The sequence below is a fragment of the Salvelinus alpinus genome, chromosome 11 (genome assembly GCF_045679555.1).
Source record: "Salvelinus alpinus chromosome 11, SLU_Salpinus.1, whole genome shotgun sequence".
Taxonomy (NCBI): Eukaryota; Metazoa; Chordata; class Actinopteri; order Salmoniformes; family Salmonidae; genus Salvelinus; species Salvelinus alpinus.
In genome coordinates, this window is record NC_092096.1 from 3,172,807 (window position 1) to 3,185,660 (window position 12,854).

Below are 12,854 nucleotides of genomic sequence, written 5' to 3' on the forward strand. Positions count from 1 at the left end.
TACAGACCTATTGGTTTCTAACTAGTGTCTGGCTACAGGCCTATTGGTTCCTAACTAGTGCCTGGCTACAGATCATACTACAGGCCTATTGGTTTCTAACTAGTGCTTGGCTACAGATCATACTACAGGCCTATTGGTTTCTAACTAGTGCCTGGCTACAGATCATGCTACAGGCCTATTGGTTTCTAACTAGTGCCTGGCTACAGATCATACTACAGGCCTATTGGTTTCTAACTAGTGCCTGGCTACAGATCATACTACAGACCTATTGGTTTCTAACTAGTGTCTGGCTACAGATCATACTACAGGCCTATTGGTTTCTAACTAGTGTCTGGCTACAGATCATGCTGGCCTATTGGTTTCTAACTAGTGTCTGGTTACTGATCATACTGGCCTATTGGTTTCTAACTAGTGCCTGGCTACAGATCATGCTATAGGCCTATTGGTTTCTAACTAGTGTCTGGCTACAGATCATGCTGGCCTATTGGTTTCTAACTAGTGCCTGGCTACAGATCATGCTGGCCTATTGGTTTCTAACTAGTGCCTGGTTACTGATCATGCTACAGGCCTATTGGTTTCTAACTAGTGCCTGGCTACAGATCATGCTATAGGCCTATTGGTTTCTAACTAGTGTCTGGCTACAGATCATGCTGGCCTATTGGTTTCTAACTAGTGCCTGGCTACAGATCATGCTATAGGCCTATTGGTTTCTAACTAGTGTCTGGCTACAGATCATGCTGGCCTATTGGTTTCTACCTAGTGCCTGGCTACAGATCATGCTGGCCTATTGGTTTCTAACTAGTGCCTGGCTACAGATCATGCTGGCCTATTGGTTTCTAACTAGTGCCTGGCTACAGATCATGCTGGCCTATTGGTTTCTAACTAGTGCCTGGCTACAGATCATGATACAGGCCTATTGGTTTCTAACTAGTGCCTGGCTACAGATCATGCTGGCCTATTGGTTTCTAACTAGTGCCTGGCTACAGATCATGATACAGGCCTATTGGTTTCTAACTAGTGCCTGGCTACAGGCTCCAGTTACCTGTGATGATGGCTGGATCCATCCAGCTGGTGGTGCCCGTCCCATAGCTCCCGTCCCAGCTAAGGCTATGTGACATACCCCCCGGACCACCAGACCGTGGTCCCGAAACTGACCTGGCCCCCGGCCCGAAGCCCAGCGGTGCCCCCATGTGGTGAACACTGGACGAAGAAGAAGAGGCGGAGGTAGAGGAGGAGTTGGGCGGCAGCCCCTCAAAGTTGATGTTGATGTTTGGCAGTAGGGCTCTAAGGGCATCCTGGTTCTCTGTAATGTTTCTATGCTGTTCTAGTGAACCCCTGACAACACCACTGCTGCTTTCTGCTGCACACAAAACACACACACACACACACAGAGATACAACCAGCTCAGACCACAGCGGGCAGGAGAGTCAACGATGACCCGTCTCAAAACTCTATTCAATTCAACACGCACTCCTCGGACCCCAGGAAGAGTAGCTGCTGCTTTTGCAACAGCTAATGGGGATCCTAATAAAATACCCAACAAATATATTAATACATTGACACTCTAATCAAAATCCTAATATTTTTGAATGGCCACCAAATGGCAACACAACACACCACACACTTCCTATATAGCATTTAGGCTACTAAGTTGTTTACCAAAATGTGAATCCAACAAAATTACTCTACTCATCAAAAAGACAAACACACTAAGAAATCTCCTCCATATCTATACAGCACAACATTACACAGAGAGAGGAGAGAGACAGAGAGACAACGAGAGAAAGAGTGAGCGAGAGAGAGAGAGAGAGGAAGGAGGAGACGGGTGAGGAAAGAGGAGACAGGGGTGAGGAGACAGGGGGGTGAGGAGGGAGGAGATGGGGTGAGGAGGGAGGAGACAGGAAACAGGGGTGAGGACACAGGAGACTGAGGTGAGGAGGGAGGAGACGGGGGTGAGGAGGGAGGAGACGGGGGTGAGGAGGGAGGAGACAGGGGTGAGGAGGGAGGAGACAGGGGTGAGGAGGGAGGAGACGTTGTTGTACATATTTCACAAAAAGATCATGAGGCTTTATCCTCATGCCAGAGGCCATCTCAGGGAACCAGAGAGCCAGACAGGCCATCAGACAGGCCATCTCAGGGAACCAGAGAGGCCATCTCAGGGAACCAGAGAGCCAGACAGGCCATCAGACAGGCCATCTCAGGGAACACCTCAGAGTGGAGCGAGGCAGACATCATCCTGGAGAAGGACGCCAAGAAGGTGTAATTGAACTCTCTGTCTGCAGCAAACACAACACAGAGGAGAGAGAACTGCCCCTTATAAACATTCATCTAACTGAATCATAATGCTGTTGTAAGATGGGCTGGGGGATTTGGGGAGTTGGGAGGGAGGGTAGTAATGTCTGCCAAAAAGCTCAGTGGCTCACTGTGAACTATGACTTGATAGTCAGAGCACACGCAACATACAACACTGCACACTAACTACCACAACAATGAGAGGCTGTCAGTCCAAAAGCACCTGCTTTCAAAATGGAGGATGGGCTGTACAGATGGAGGATGGGCTGGACAGATGGAGGATGGGCTGGACAGATGGAGGATGGGCTGGACAGATGGAGGATGGGCTGTACAGATGGAGGATGGGCTGTACAGATGGAGGGATGGGGGATGGGCTGTACAGATGGAGGGATGGAGGATGGACTGTACAGATGGAGGATGGGCTGTACAGATGGAGGATGGGCTGTACAGATGGAGGGATGGAGGATGGACTGTACAGATGGAGGGATGGAGGATGGACTGTACAGATGGAGGATGGGCTGTACAGATGGAGGATGGGCTGTACAGATGGAGGATGGGCTGTACAGATGGAGGATGGAGGATGGGCTGTACAGATGGAGGATGGGCTGTACAGATGGAGGATGGGCTGTACAGATGGAGGGTGGGCTGTACAGATGGACTGTACAGATGGAGGATGGGCTGTACAGATGGAGGATGGGCTGTACAGATGCAGGGATGGAGGATGGGCTGTACAGATGGAGGATGGGCTGTACAGATGGAGGGATGGAGGATGGGCTGTACAGATGGAGGGATGGATGATGGGCTGTACAGATGGAGGATGGGCTGTACAGATGGACTGTACAGATGGAGGATGGGCTGTACAGATGGAGGATGGGCTGTACAGATGGAGGATGGGCTGTACAGATGGAGGGATGGATGATGGGCTGTACAGATGGAGGATGGGCTGTACAGATGGACTGTACAGATGGAGAATGGGCTGTACAGATGGAGGATGGGCTGTACAGATGCAGGGATGGAGGATGGGCTGTACAGATGGAGGATGGGCTGTACAGATGGAGGGATGGAGGATGGGCTGTACAGATGGAGGATGGGCTGTACAGATGGAGGGATGGAGGATGGGCTGTACAGATGGAGGGATGGAGGATGGGCTGTACAGATGGACTGTACAGATGGAGGATGGGCTGTACAGATGGAGGATGGGCTGTACAGATGGAGGATGGGCTGTACAGATGGAGGATGGGCTGTACAGATGGAGGGATGGAGGATGGGCTGTACAGATGGACTGTACAGATGGAGGATGGGCTGTACAGATGGAGGGATGGAGGATGGGCTGTACAGATGGAGGATGGGCTGTACAGATGGAGGATGGGCTGTACAGATGGAGGGATGGATGATGCGCTGTACAGATGGAGGATGGGCTGTACAGATGGAGGGATGGAGGATGGGCTGTACAGATGGAGGGATGGAGGATGGGCTGTACAGATGGAGGATGGGCTGTACAGATGGAGGATGGGCTGTACAGATGGAGGATGGGCTGTACAGATGGAGGATGGGCTGTACAGATGGAGGATGGGCTGTACAGATGGAGGGATGGAGGATGGGCTGTACAGATGGAGGATGGGCTGTACAGATGGAGGATGGGCTGTACAGATGGAGGGATGGATGATGGGCTGTACAGATGGAGGATGGGCTGTACAGATGGAGGATGGGCTGTACAGATGGAGGATGGGCTGCAGTGCACAATGATCTAGATTCATCTCAGTATCTGGATGTGGTATATTCACCTCAGTGTCTGGATGTGGTATATTCACCTCAGTGTCTGGATGTGGTATATTCACCTCAGTGTCTGGATGTGGTATATTCACCTCAGTGTGGTATATTCACCTCAGTGTCTGGATGTGGTATATTCACCTCAGTGTCTGGATGTGGTATATTCACCTCAGTGTCTGGATGTGGTATATTCACCTCAGTGTCTGGATGTGGTATATTCACCTCAGTGTCTGGATGTGGTATATTCACCTCAGTGTGGTATATTCACCTCAGTGTCTGGATGTGGTATATTCACATCCAGACACTGTGAATATATTCACAGGAAAAAGGGGGACGCTTGCAAGCCAAAGAACACCATCCCAACCATGAAGCACGGGGGTGGCAGCATCATGTTGTGGGGGTGCTTTGCTGCAAGAGGGACTGGTGCACTTCACAAAATAGATGGCATCATGAGGTAGGAAAATTATGTGGATATATTGAATCAACATCTCAAGACATCAGTCAGGAAGATAAAGCTTGGTCGCAAATGGGTCTTCCAAATGGACAATGACCCCAAGCATACTTCCACACTTCTGGCAAAATGGCTGAAGGACAACAAAGTCAAGGTATAGGAGTGGCCATCACAAAGCCCTGACCTCAATCCTACAGAACATTTGAAGGTAGAACTGAAAAAGCGTGCGCGAGCAAGGAGGCCTGTAAACCTGACTCAGTTACACCAGCTCTGTCAGGAGGATGTGGCCAAAATTCACCAAGCTTGTGGAAGGCTGCCCGAAACGTTTGACCCAAGTTAAACAATTTAAAAGGCAATGCTACCAAATACTAATTGAGTGTATGTAAACTTCTGACCCACTGGGAAAGTGATGAGAGAAATAAAAGCTGAAATAAATCATTCTCTCTACTATTATTCTGACATTTCACATTCTTAAAATAAAGTGGTGATCCTAACTGACCTAAGACCATTAAATGTCAGGAATTGTGAAAAACAGAGTTTAAATGTATTTGGCTAAGGTGTATGTAAACTTCTGACCTAAACTGTACATGTACAAATGACCTCGACTAACCTGTACCCCCGCACATTGACTCGGTACCGGTAACCCCTGTATATAGTCTCGTTATTGTTATTTTATTACTTTAGTTTACTCAGTAAATATTTTCTTAACTCCTTCTTTAACTGCACTGATGGTTAAGAGCTATTCCCTATGGTCAAAATGAATGCACTATGTAGGGATTAGGGTGCTATTTGGAATGCACCCTGGATGTTTCTGAGTCGGTGTGTCGTGTCCTGACCAAAAACACACTTTAAGATGTAGACCTCAATCTTGGCTCACATCTCTCCATCAGTGGAGGACGAGAGAGAAGTCAGGGAAGGAGAGGGAGGGTGATTGGCCTCAGTCTCCCTGACTGACGTATTTGGGAGGAGAGGAAAGGAGGGGAGAGTAGAGGAGATCGGGAGGGGAGGAGAGAGTAGAAGGGAAGAGGAGCGGAGGAGAGCAGAGGGAAGAGGAGAAGGGAAGAGGAGATCGGAAGGGAGGAGAGCAGAGGGAAGAGGAGAAGGGAAGAGGAGAAGGGGAGAGGAGGAGATCGGAATTGAGGAGAGTGGAGAAGCGGAGAGGAGAAGGGAAGAGAAGGGGAGAGGTGGAGATCGGAAGGGAGGAGAGTGGAGAAGGGAAGAGGAGAAAGGGAGAGGTGGAGATCGGAAGGGAGGAGAGTGGAGAAGGGAAGAGGAGAAGGGGAGAGGAGAAGGGGAGAGGATCAGAGGAGAGCAGCTGCTGAGGTAAACGGAAAAGCAAAGAGGAGCTGCCCTCACTTGTCAGCCTCACAGGATGAATGACCCAGAACCAGGGCCGACCCCAAACGACCTGGTCAGAAGTTGTTCTACACTATATAGGGAACAAGTGCTATTTGAGACGCAGCCCTAGGCTCAGTCCGGGGGGGGGGCGGGGGTTGAGAGAGGAACTGGCCAATGACAGTTGACCATGTTTCCTGGGCAGCCATCCAGAGAGCAGAGGTGTGTCAGCAACAGCCAAATAAAGAGCTGGTGGACGAATGAGGAGCGAGAGGGGAGGTGCTCTGCTAAACGTGTTTGTTTCTGTTCTTCACACAGGAAGAGGTTGTTCGGGTCAGAGACCACATGGTCTGATTCCTCTCCTGGTCAGACAGATCTGACTAGTCCTGGGAGGATTTAGTTGTCTGTCAGTCAGAGAGAAAGCTGGATTGTAGTAAAATGGTTTGCAGACAACGTAGCAGCTCAACTACCTAACCATATGCATTTAGATTATTTGATCAATGTGCTATATATTATTATAATTATTATAATTATTAATTATACATTATTTCAAAGCTATGTAGCCAAACAGTGATGCATAATCTGTACATTTGACCCTGGCATTAACATCCTATGACATCTTCTATACAGTTGGCTGACTGGGTCAGTCTGTTCTGATGGTCATTCCAGCCACTACACTACACTAGGGTAATCAAGTGGGTCAGTCTGTTCTGATGGTCATTCCAGCCACTACACTACACTAGGGTAATCAAGTGGGTCAGTCTGTTCTGATGGTCATTCCAGCCACTACACTACACTAGGGTAATCAAGTGGGTCAGTCTGTTCTGATGGTCATTCCAGCCACTACACTACACTAGGGTAATCAAGTGGGTCAGTCTGTTCTGATGGTCATTCCAGCCACTACACTACACTAGGGTAATCAAGTGGGTCAGTCTGTTCTGATGGTCATTCCAGCCACTACACTACACTAGGGTAATCAAGTGGGTCAGACTGTTCTGATGGTCATTCCAGCCACTACACTACACTAGGGTAATCAAGTGGGTCAGTCTGTTCTGATGGTCATTCCAGCCACTACACTACACTAGGGTAATCAAGTGGGTCAGTCTGTTCTGATGGTCATTCCAGCCACTACACTACACTAGGGTAATCAAGTGGGTCAGTCTGTTCTGATGGTCATTCCAGCCACTACACTACACTAGGGTAATCAAGTGGGTCAGTCTGTTCTGATGGTCATTCCAGCCACTACACTACACTAGGGTAATCAAGTGGGTCAGTCTGTTCTGATGGTCATTCCAGCCACTACACTACACTAGGGTAATCAAGTGGGTCAGTCTGTTCTGATGGTCATTCCAGCCACTACACTACACTAGGGTAATCAAGTGGGTCAGTCTGTTCTGATGGTCATTCCAGCCACTACACTACACTAGGGTAATCAAGTGGGTCAGTCTGTTCTGATGGTCATTCCAGCCACTACACTACACTAGGGTAATCAAGTGGGTCAGTCTGTTCTGATGGTCATTCCAGCCACTACACTACACTAGGGTAATCAAGTGGGTCAGTCTGTTCTGATGGTCATTCCAGCCACTACACTACACTAGGGTAATCAAGTGGGTCAGTCTGTTCTGATGGTCATTCCAGCCACTACACTACACTAGGGTAATCAAGTGGGTCAGTCTGTTCTGATGGTCATTCCAGCCACTACACTACACTAGGGTAATCAAGTGGGTCAGTCTGTTCTGATGGCCATTCCAGCCACTACACTACACTAGTGTAATCAAGTGCTGCCACCCAGTGGTTCTCTCGCTCATGTATATTACCTATTACTTACCCACAATGCAATGCAATTCAATGACCTCACGGGATTGTTTGTGGACAAAAAAACAAATAAATAAAATAAAAAGAGCTGCAGGGCTGGGCTTTACCCAGTCGTAGCTGCCACTGGCAGAGTCCATGTCTCCATTATAAACACGGCTAGTTTGGATCCTGGATGCTTATTGGCTAAGTATATAGCACTACATGCATTTATACTACTGTATATTTCATACATTATCCCCAAGTCCTTCTCACTGAGTCTGTACTGGGAGTCTGGACTGTATCATGTTATCTCTGTACTGGGAGTCTGGACTGGGAGTCTGGACTGTATCATGTTATCTCTCCACTGAGTCTGTACTGGGAGTCTGGACTGTATCATGTTATCTCTCCACTGAGTCTGTACTGGGAGTCTGGACTGTATCATGTTATCTCTGTACTGGGAGTCTGGACTGTATCATGTTATCTCTCCACTGAGTCTGTACTGGGAGTCTGGACTGTATCATGTTATCTCTCCACTGAGTCTGTACTGGGAGTCTGGACTGTATCATGTTATCTCTCCACTGAGTCTGTACTGGGAGTCTGGACTGTATCATGTTATCTCTCCACTGAGTCTGTACTGGGAGTCTGGACTGTATCATGTTATCTCTCCACTGAGTCTGTACTGGGAGTCTGGACTGTATCATGTTATCTCTCCACTGAGTCTGTACTGGGAGTCTGGACTGTATCATGTTATCTCTCCACTGAGTCTGTACTGGGAGTCTGGACTGTATCATGTTATCTCTCCACTGAGTCTGTACTGGGAGTCTGGACTGTATCATGTTATCTCTCCACTGAGTCTGTACTGGGAGTCTGGACTGTATCATGTTATCTCTCACCTGAGTCTGTACTGGGAGTCTGGACTGTATCATGTTATCTCTCCACTGAGTCTGTACTGGGAGTCTGGACTGTATCATGTTATCTCTCCACTGAGTCTGTACTGGGAGTCTGGACTGTATCATGTTATCTCTCCACTGAGTCTGTACTGGGAGTCTGGACTGTATCATGTTATCTCTATACTGGGAGTCTGGACTGTATCATGTTATCTCTGCACTGAGTCTGTACTGGGAGACTGGACTGTATCATGTTCTCTCTCCACTGAGTCTGTACTGGGAGTCTGGACTGTATCATGTCATCTCTGTACTGGGAGTCTGGACTGTATCATGTTATCTCTCCACTTAGTATGTACTGGGAGTCTGGACTGTATCATGTTATCTCTCCACTTAGTATGTACTGGGAGTCTGGACTGTATCATGTTATCTCTCCACTTGGTCTGTACTGGGAGTCTGGACTGTATCATGTTATCTCTCCACTGAGTCTGTACTGGGAGTCTGGACTGTATCATGTTATCTCTCCACTGAGTCTGTACTGGGAGTCTGGACTGTATCATGTTATCTCTGTACTGGGAGTCTGGACTGTATCATGTTATCTCTCCACTGAGTCTGTACTGGGAGTCTGGACTGTATCATGTTATCTCTATACTGGGAGTCTGGACTGTATCATGTTATCTCTGCACTGAGTCTGTACTGGGAGTCTGGACTGTATCATGTTCTCTCTCCACTGAGTCTGTACTGGGAGTCTGGACTGTATCATGTCATCTCTGTACTGGGAGTCTGGACTGTATCATGTTATCTCTCCACTGAGTCTGTACTGGGAGTCTGGACTGTATCATGTTATCTCTCCACTTAGTATGTACTGGGAGTCTGGACTGTATCATGTTATCTCTCCACTTAGTCTGTACTGGGAGTCTGGACTGTATCATGTTATCTCTCCACTGAGTCTGTACTGGGAGTCTGGACTGTATCATGTTATCTCTCCACTGAGTCTGTACTGGGAGTCTGGACTGTATCATGTTATCTCTCACCTGAGTCTGTACTGGGAGTCTGGACTGTATCATGTTATCTCTCCACTGAGTCTGTACTGGGAGTCTGGACTGTATCATGTTATCTCTCCACTGAGTCTGTACTGGGAGTCTGGACTGTATCATGTTATCTCTGTACTGGGAGTCTGGACTATATCATGTTTTCTCTCCACTGAGTCTGTACTGGGAGTCTGGACTGTATCATGAGATGGGAGAACCTTCCAGAAGCATAACCATCTGCAGCACTCCACCAATCAGGTCTTTACGGTACGGTGGCCAGACGCCAGCCACTCTTCAATAAAAGGCACATGACAGCCCGTTTGGCGTTTCCCCAAAAGGCACCTAAAGAGTCTCAGACCATGAGAAACAAGATTCTCTGGTCTGATAACACCAAGATTGAACGCTTTGGCCTGAATGCCAAAGGAAACCTGGCACCATTACTACGGTGAAGCATGGTGGTGGCAGCATCATGCTGTGGGGATGTTTTTCAGCGGCAGGGACTGGGAGACTAGTCAGGAATGAGGCAAAGATGAACTAAGCAAAGTACAGAGAGATCCTTGATAAAAACCTGCTCCAGAGCGCTCAGGACCTCAGATTGGGGCGGAGGTTCACCTTCCAACAGGACAACGACCCTAAGCACACAGCCAAGACAATGCAGGGCTGACTTCGGGACAAGTCTCCGAATGTCCTCGAGTGGCCCAGCCAGAGCCTAGACTTGAACCCGATTGAACATCTCTGGAGAGACCTGAAAATAGCTGTGCAGCGACGCTCCCCATCCAACCTGACAGAGCTTGAGAGGATCTGCAGAGAAGAATGTGAGAAACTCCCCAAATACAGGTGTGCCAAGCTTGTAGCGTCATACCCAAGAAGACTCGAGGCTGTAATCACTGCCAAAAGGTGCTTCAACAAAATACTGAGTAAAGGGTCTGAATACTTATGGAAATGTGATCAGTTTTTTAGTTTCTAAAAACCAGTTTTCGCGTTGTCATTATGGGGTATTGTTTGTAGATTGATGAGGGCAATGTTTTTATTTAATCAACTTTAGAATAAGGCTGTAACGTAACAAAATGTGTAAATAGGGAAAGGGGTCTGAATCCTTTCCCAAGGCACTGTAATCATTATTATGGTATGTATTACCTGTCATGGCGATGCCTCCCAGTCCTGTACTGTGGTGACGCATACTGGGCAGCATCAGATCCAGGAAGCTGCTGTGTTGTGACGCCGGACGGTTGCCGCCGAAGTGCGTGGTGAAGTTACTGCGCGTCGGAGCCGAGCCTACAGCCGCGGAGGACGTCATCCAGGGGGGACGGCCGGTCTGTGATGAAGACGAGGACGACGATGATGATGATGGAGGCAGAGGCGGCTGTCCGGGGAAGCTGAAGGAGTTATAGACATCCCGTTGTTGAGGGTGTTGGTGCATCTGGGAGAAGCAGTGATTACTAGAGAGACTCGAGTTCAGCCCAGAGAAGAAGTGGTTACGGGGTATCAGCTCTCCAGGGGGACCAGGACCAGCTTTGGTGGGTACAGAGGAGAGGAGTGAGTGGTGGTGGGGGGGGAAGGGACCTGGGGAGATGGAGAGGGACGGGAGGCTGTCCTGAACGCTGAGCTCCTTCTCTATCAGGTCCTCCAGGGCTTTACGGGTGATGTCGAAGGGATCAAATCCCAGGTCATCTTCTGACGTCTGTTGTTTGGATGAGCCGAAGCCGAACGCTGCCTGCCAGTCTGTTGAGGACGATACTGGGATGGTATCTGGAGGAGGAGAGGGAGACGAAAGAGATAGATATTAGTGATGTCAAATTTAACAGAAAAAGCTTTTAAAACGCCTATAATTAATACACAAACAAACAAGGCCGCCTCGTCACCGGCTAGGCCGCCTCGTCACCGGCTAGGCCGCCTCGTCACCGGCTAGGCCGCCTCGTCACCGGCTAGGCCGCCTCGTCACCGGCTAGGCCGCCTCGTCACCGGCTAGGCCGCCTCGTCACCGGCTAGGCCGCCCCGTCACCGCTAGGCCGCCTAGTCACCAGCTAGGCCGCCTCGTCACCAGCTAGGCCGCCTCGTCACTAACTAGACATTTGGACTGTGTTGTCCAGCCTGACTCTCAAACCTCCAGTAAATCAATTAGATGACATGATCTAAAATAGTACATATCTCCCATTTGTAACGTACGCAGATAAAAAAAATAGATATACTTGTCTTTTATATGCAGGTAGAGTTCCCACTGTACCTGAAGTGAAGAGGCTGTGTGGTTGGGGTGCAGTGGGCCAGGTGTCGTGGTTGTTATGTGTGGAGGTGCTGGGGAACCCACGGAGGCTGCTGGGGATGGGGTTAGGATGAAGGAAGTTGTCTGAGAACAGAGACTGGGACTCGGCGGCAGCCCCCTGAAAGGGAGACCGGGTCGTCACACTGACGGGAACCACTTGGCTGGCTTTGGAGAAACCAGGAGGGCCGGAGAGGACAGGAGGGGGCGACGGAGAGTCACTGTCTGGGAGCTGGGGGAGAGAGAGAGGGAGGGAGGGAGGGAGGAGAGAGATAGGAGGGAGGGAGGAGAGAGATATGAGGGAGCAGAAAGAGAGATGAGGGAGGGAGGGGAGAGAGAGAGATGAGGGAGGAAGGGAGGAGAGAGAGAGATGAGGGAGGAAGGGAGGAGAGAGAGATGAGGGAGGAAGGGAGGAGAGAGATGAGGGAGGGAGGAGAGAGAGAGAGAGATGAGGGAGGGAGGAGAGGGAGAGAGAGAGATGAGGGAGGGAGGAGAGAGAGATGAGGGAGGGAGGAGAGAGAGAGGAGGGAGGGAGGAGAGAGAGATGAGGGAGGGAGGAGAGAGAGAGATGAGGGAGGGAGAGAGAGAGAGAGAGAGAGGAGAGAGAGAGGGAGGGAGGAGAGAGAGATGAGGGAGGGAGGAGAGAGAGAGATGAGGGAGGGAGGAGAGAGAGAGATGAGGGAGGGAGGAGAGAGATGAGGGAGGGAGGAGAGAGATGAGGGAGGGAGAAGCGAGAGCAAGCGTGAGAGAGAGAGAGAGAGATGAGGGAGGGAGGATAGAGATGAGGGAGGGAGGATAGAGAGATGAGGGAGGGAGGATAGAGAGATGAGGGAGGGAGGAGAGAGAGATGAGAGGGAGGATAGAGAGGAGGGAGGGAGGATAGAGAGATGAGGGAGGGAGGATAGAGAGATGAGGGAGGGAGGATAGAGAGATGAGGGAGGGAGGATAGAGAGATGAGGGAGGAGAGAGATGAGGGAGGGAGAAGCGAGAGCAAGCGTGAGAGAGAGATATAGTCAGTCTTCTCAATCATATTAGAATGA

The 12,854-nt window shown here is 49.5% G+C and overlaps 1 protein-coding gene across 2 annotated transcripts in view; it reads right to left on the reverse strand.

The window, feature by feature from the left end:
- cnot4b (CCR4-NOT transcription complex, subunit 4b) overlaps positions 1 to 12,854 on the reverse strand; it is a 72,449-nt gene that overhangs the window by 22,370 nt on the left and 37,225 nt on the right. For both annotated transcript variants that reach the window (XM_071331529.1, XM_071331528.1), the window contains 2 exons: positions 11,782 to 12,046; positions 10,695 to 11,306 (listed from right to left, as the gene is read on the reverse strand). In XM_071331529.1, coding sequence (XP_071187630.1) covers positions 10,695 to 11,306; positions 11,782 to 12,046 — 877 coding nt within the window. The remainder of the gene's footprint in view (positions 1 to 10,694; positions 11,307 to 11,781; positions 12,047 to 12,854) is intronic.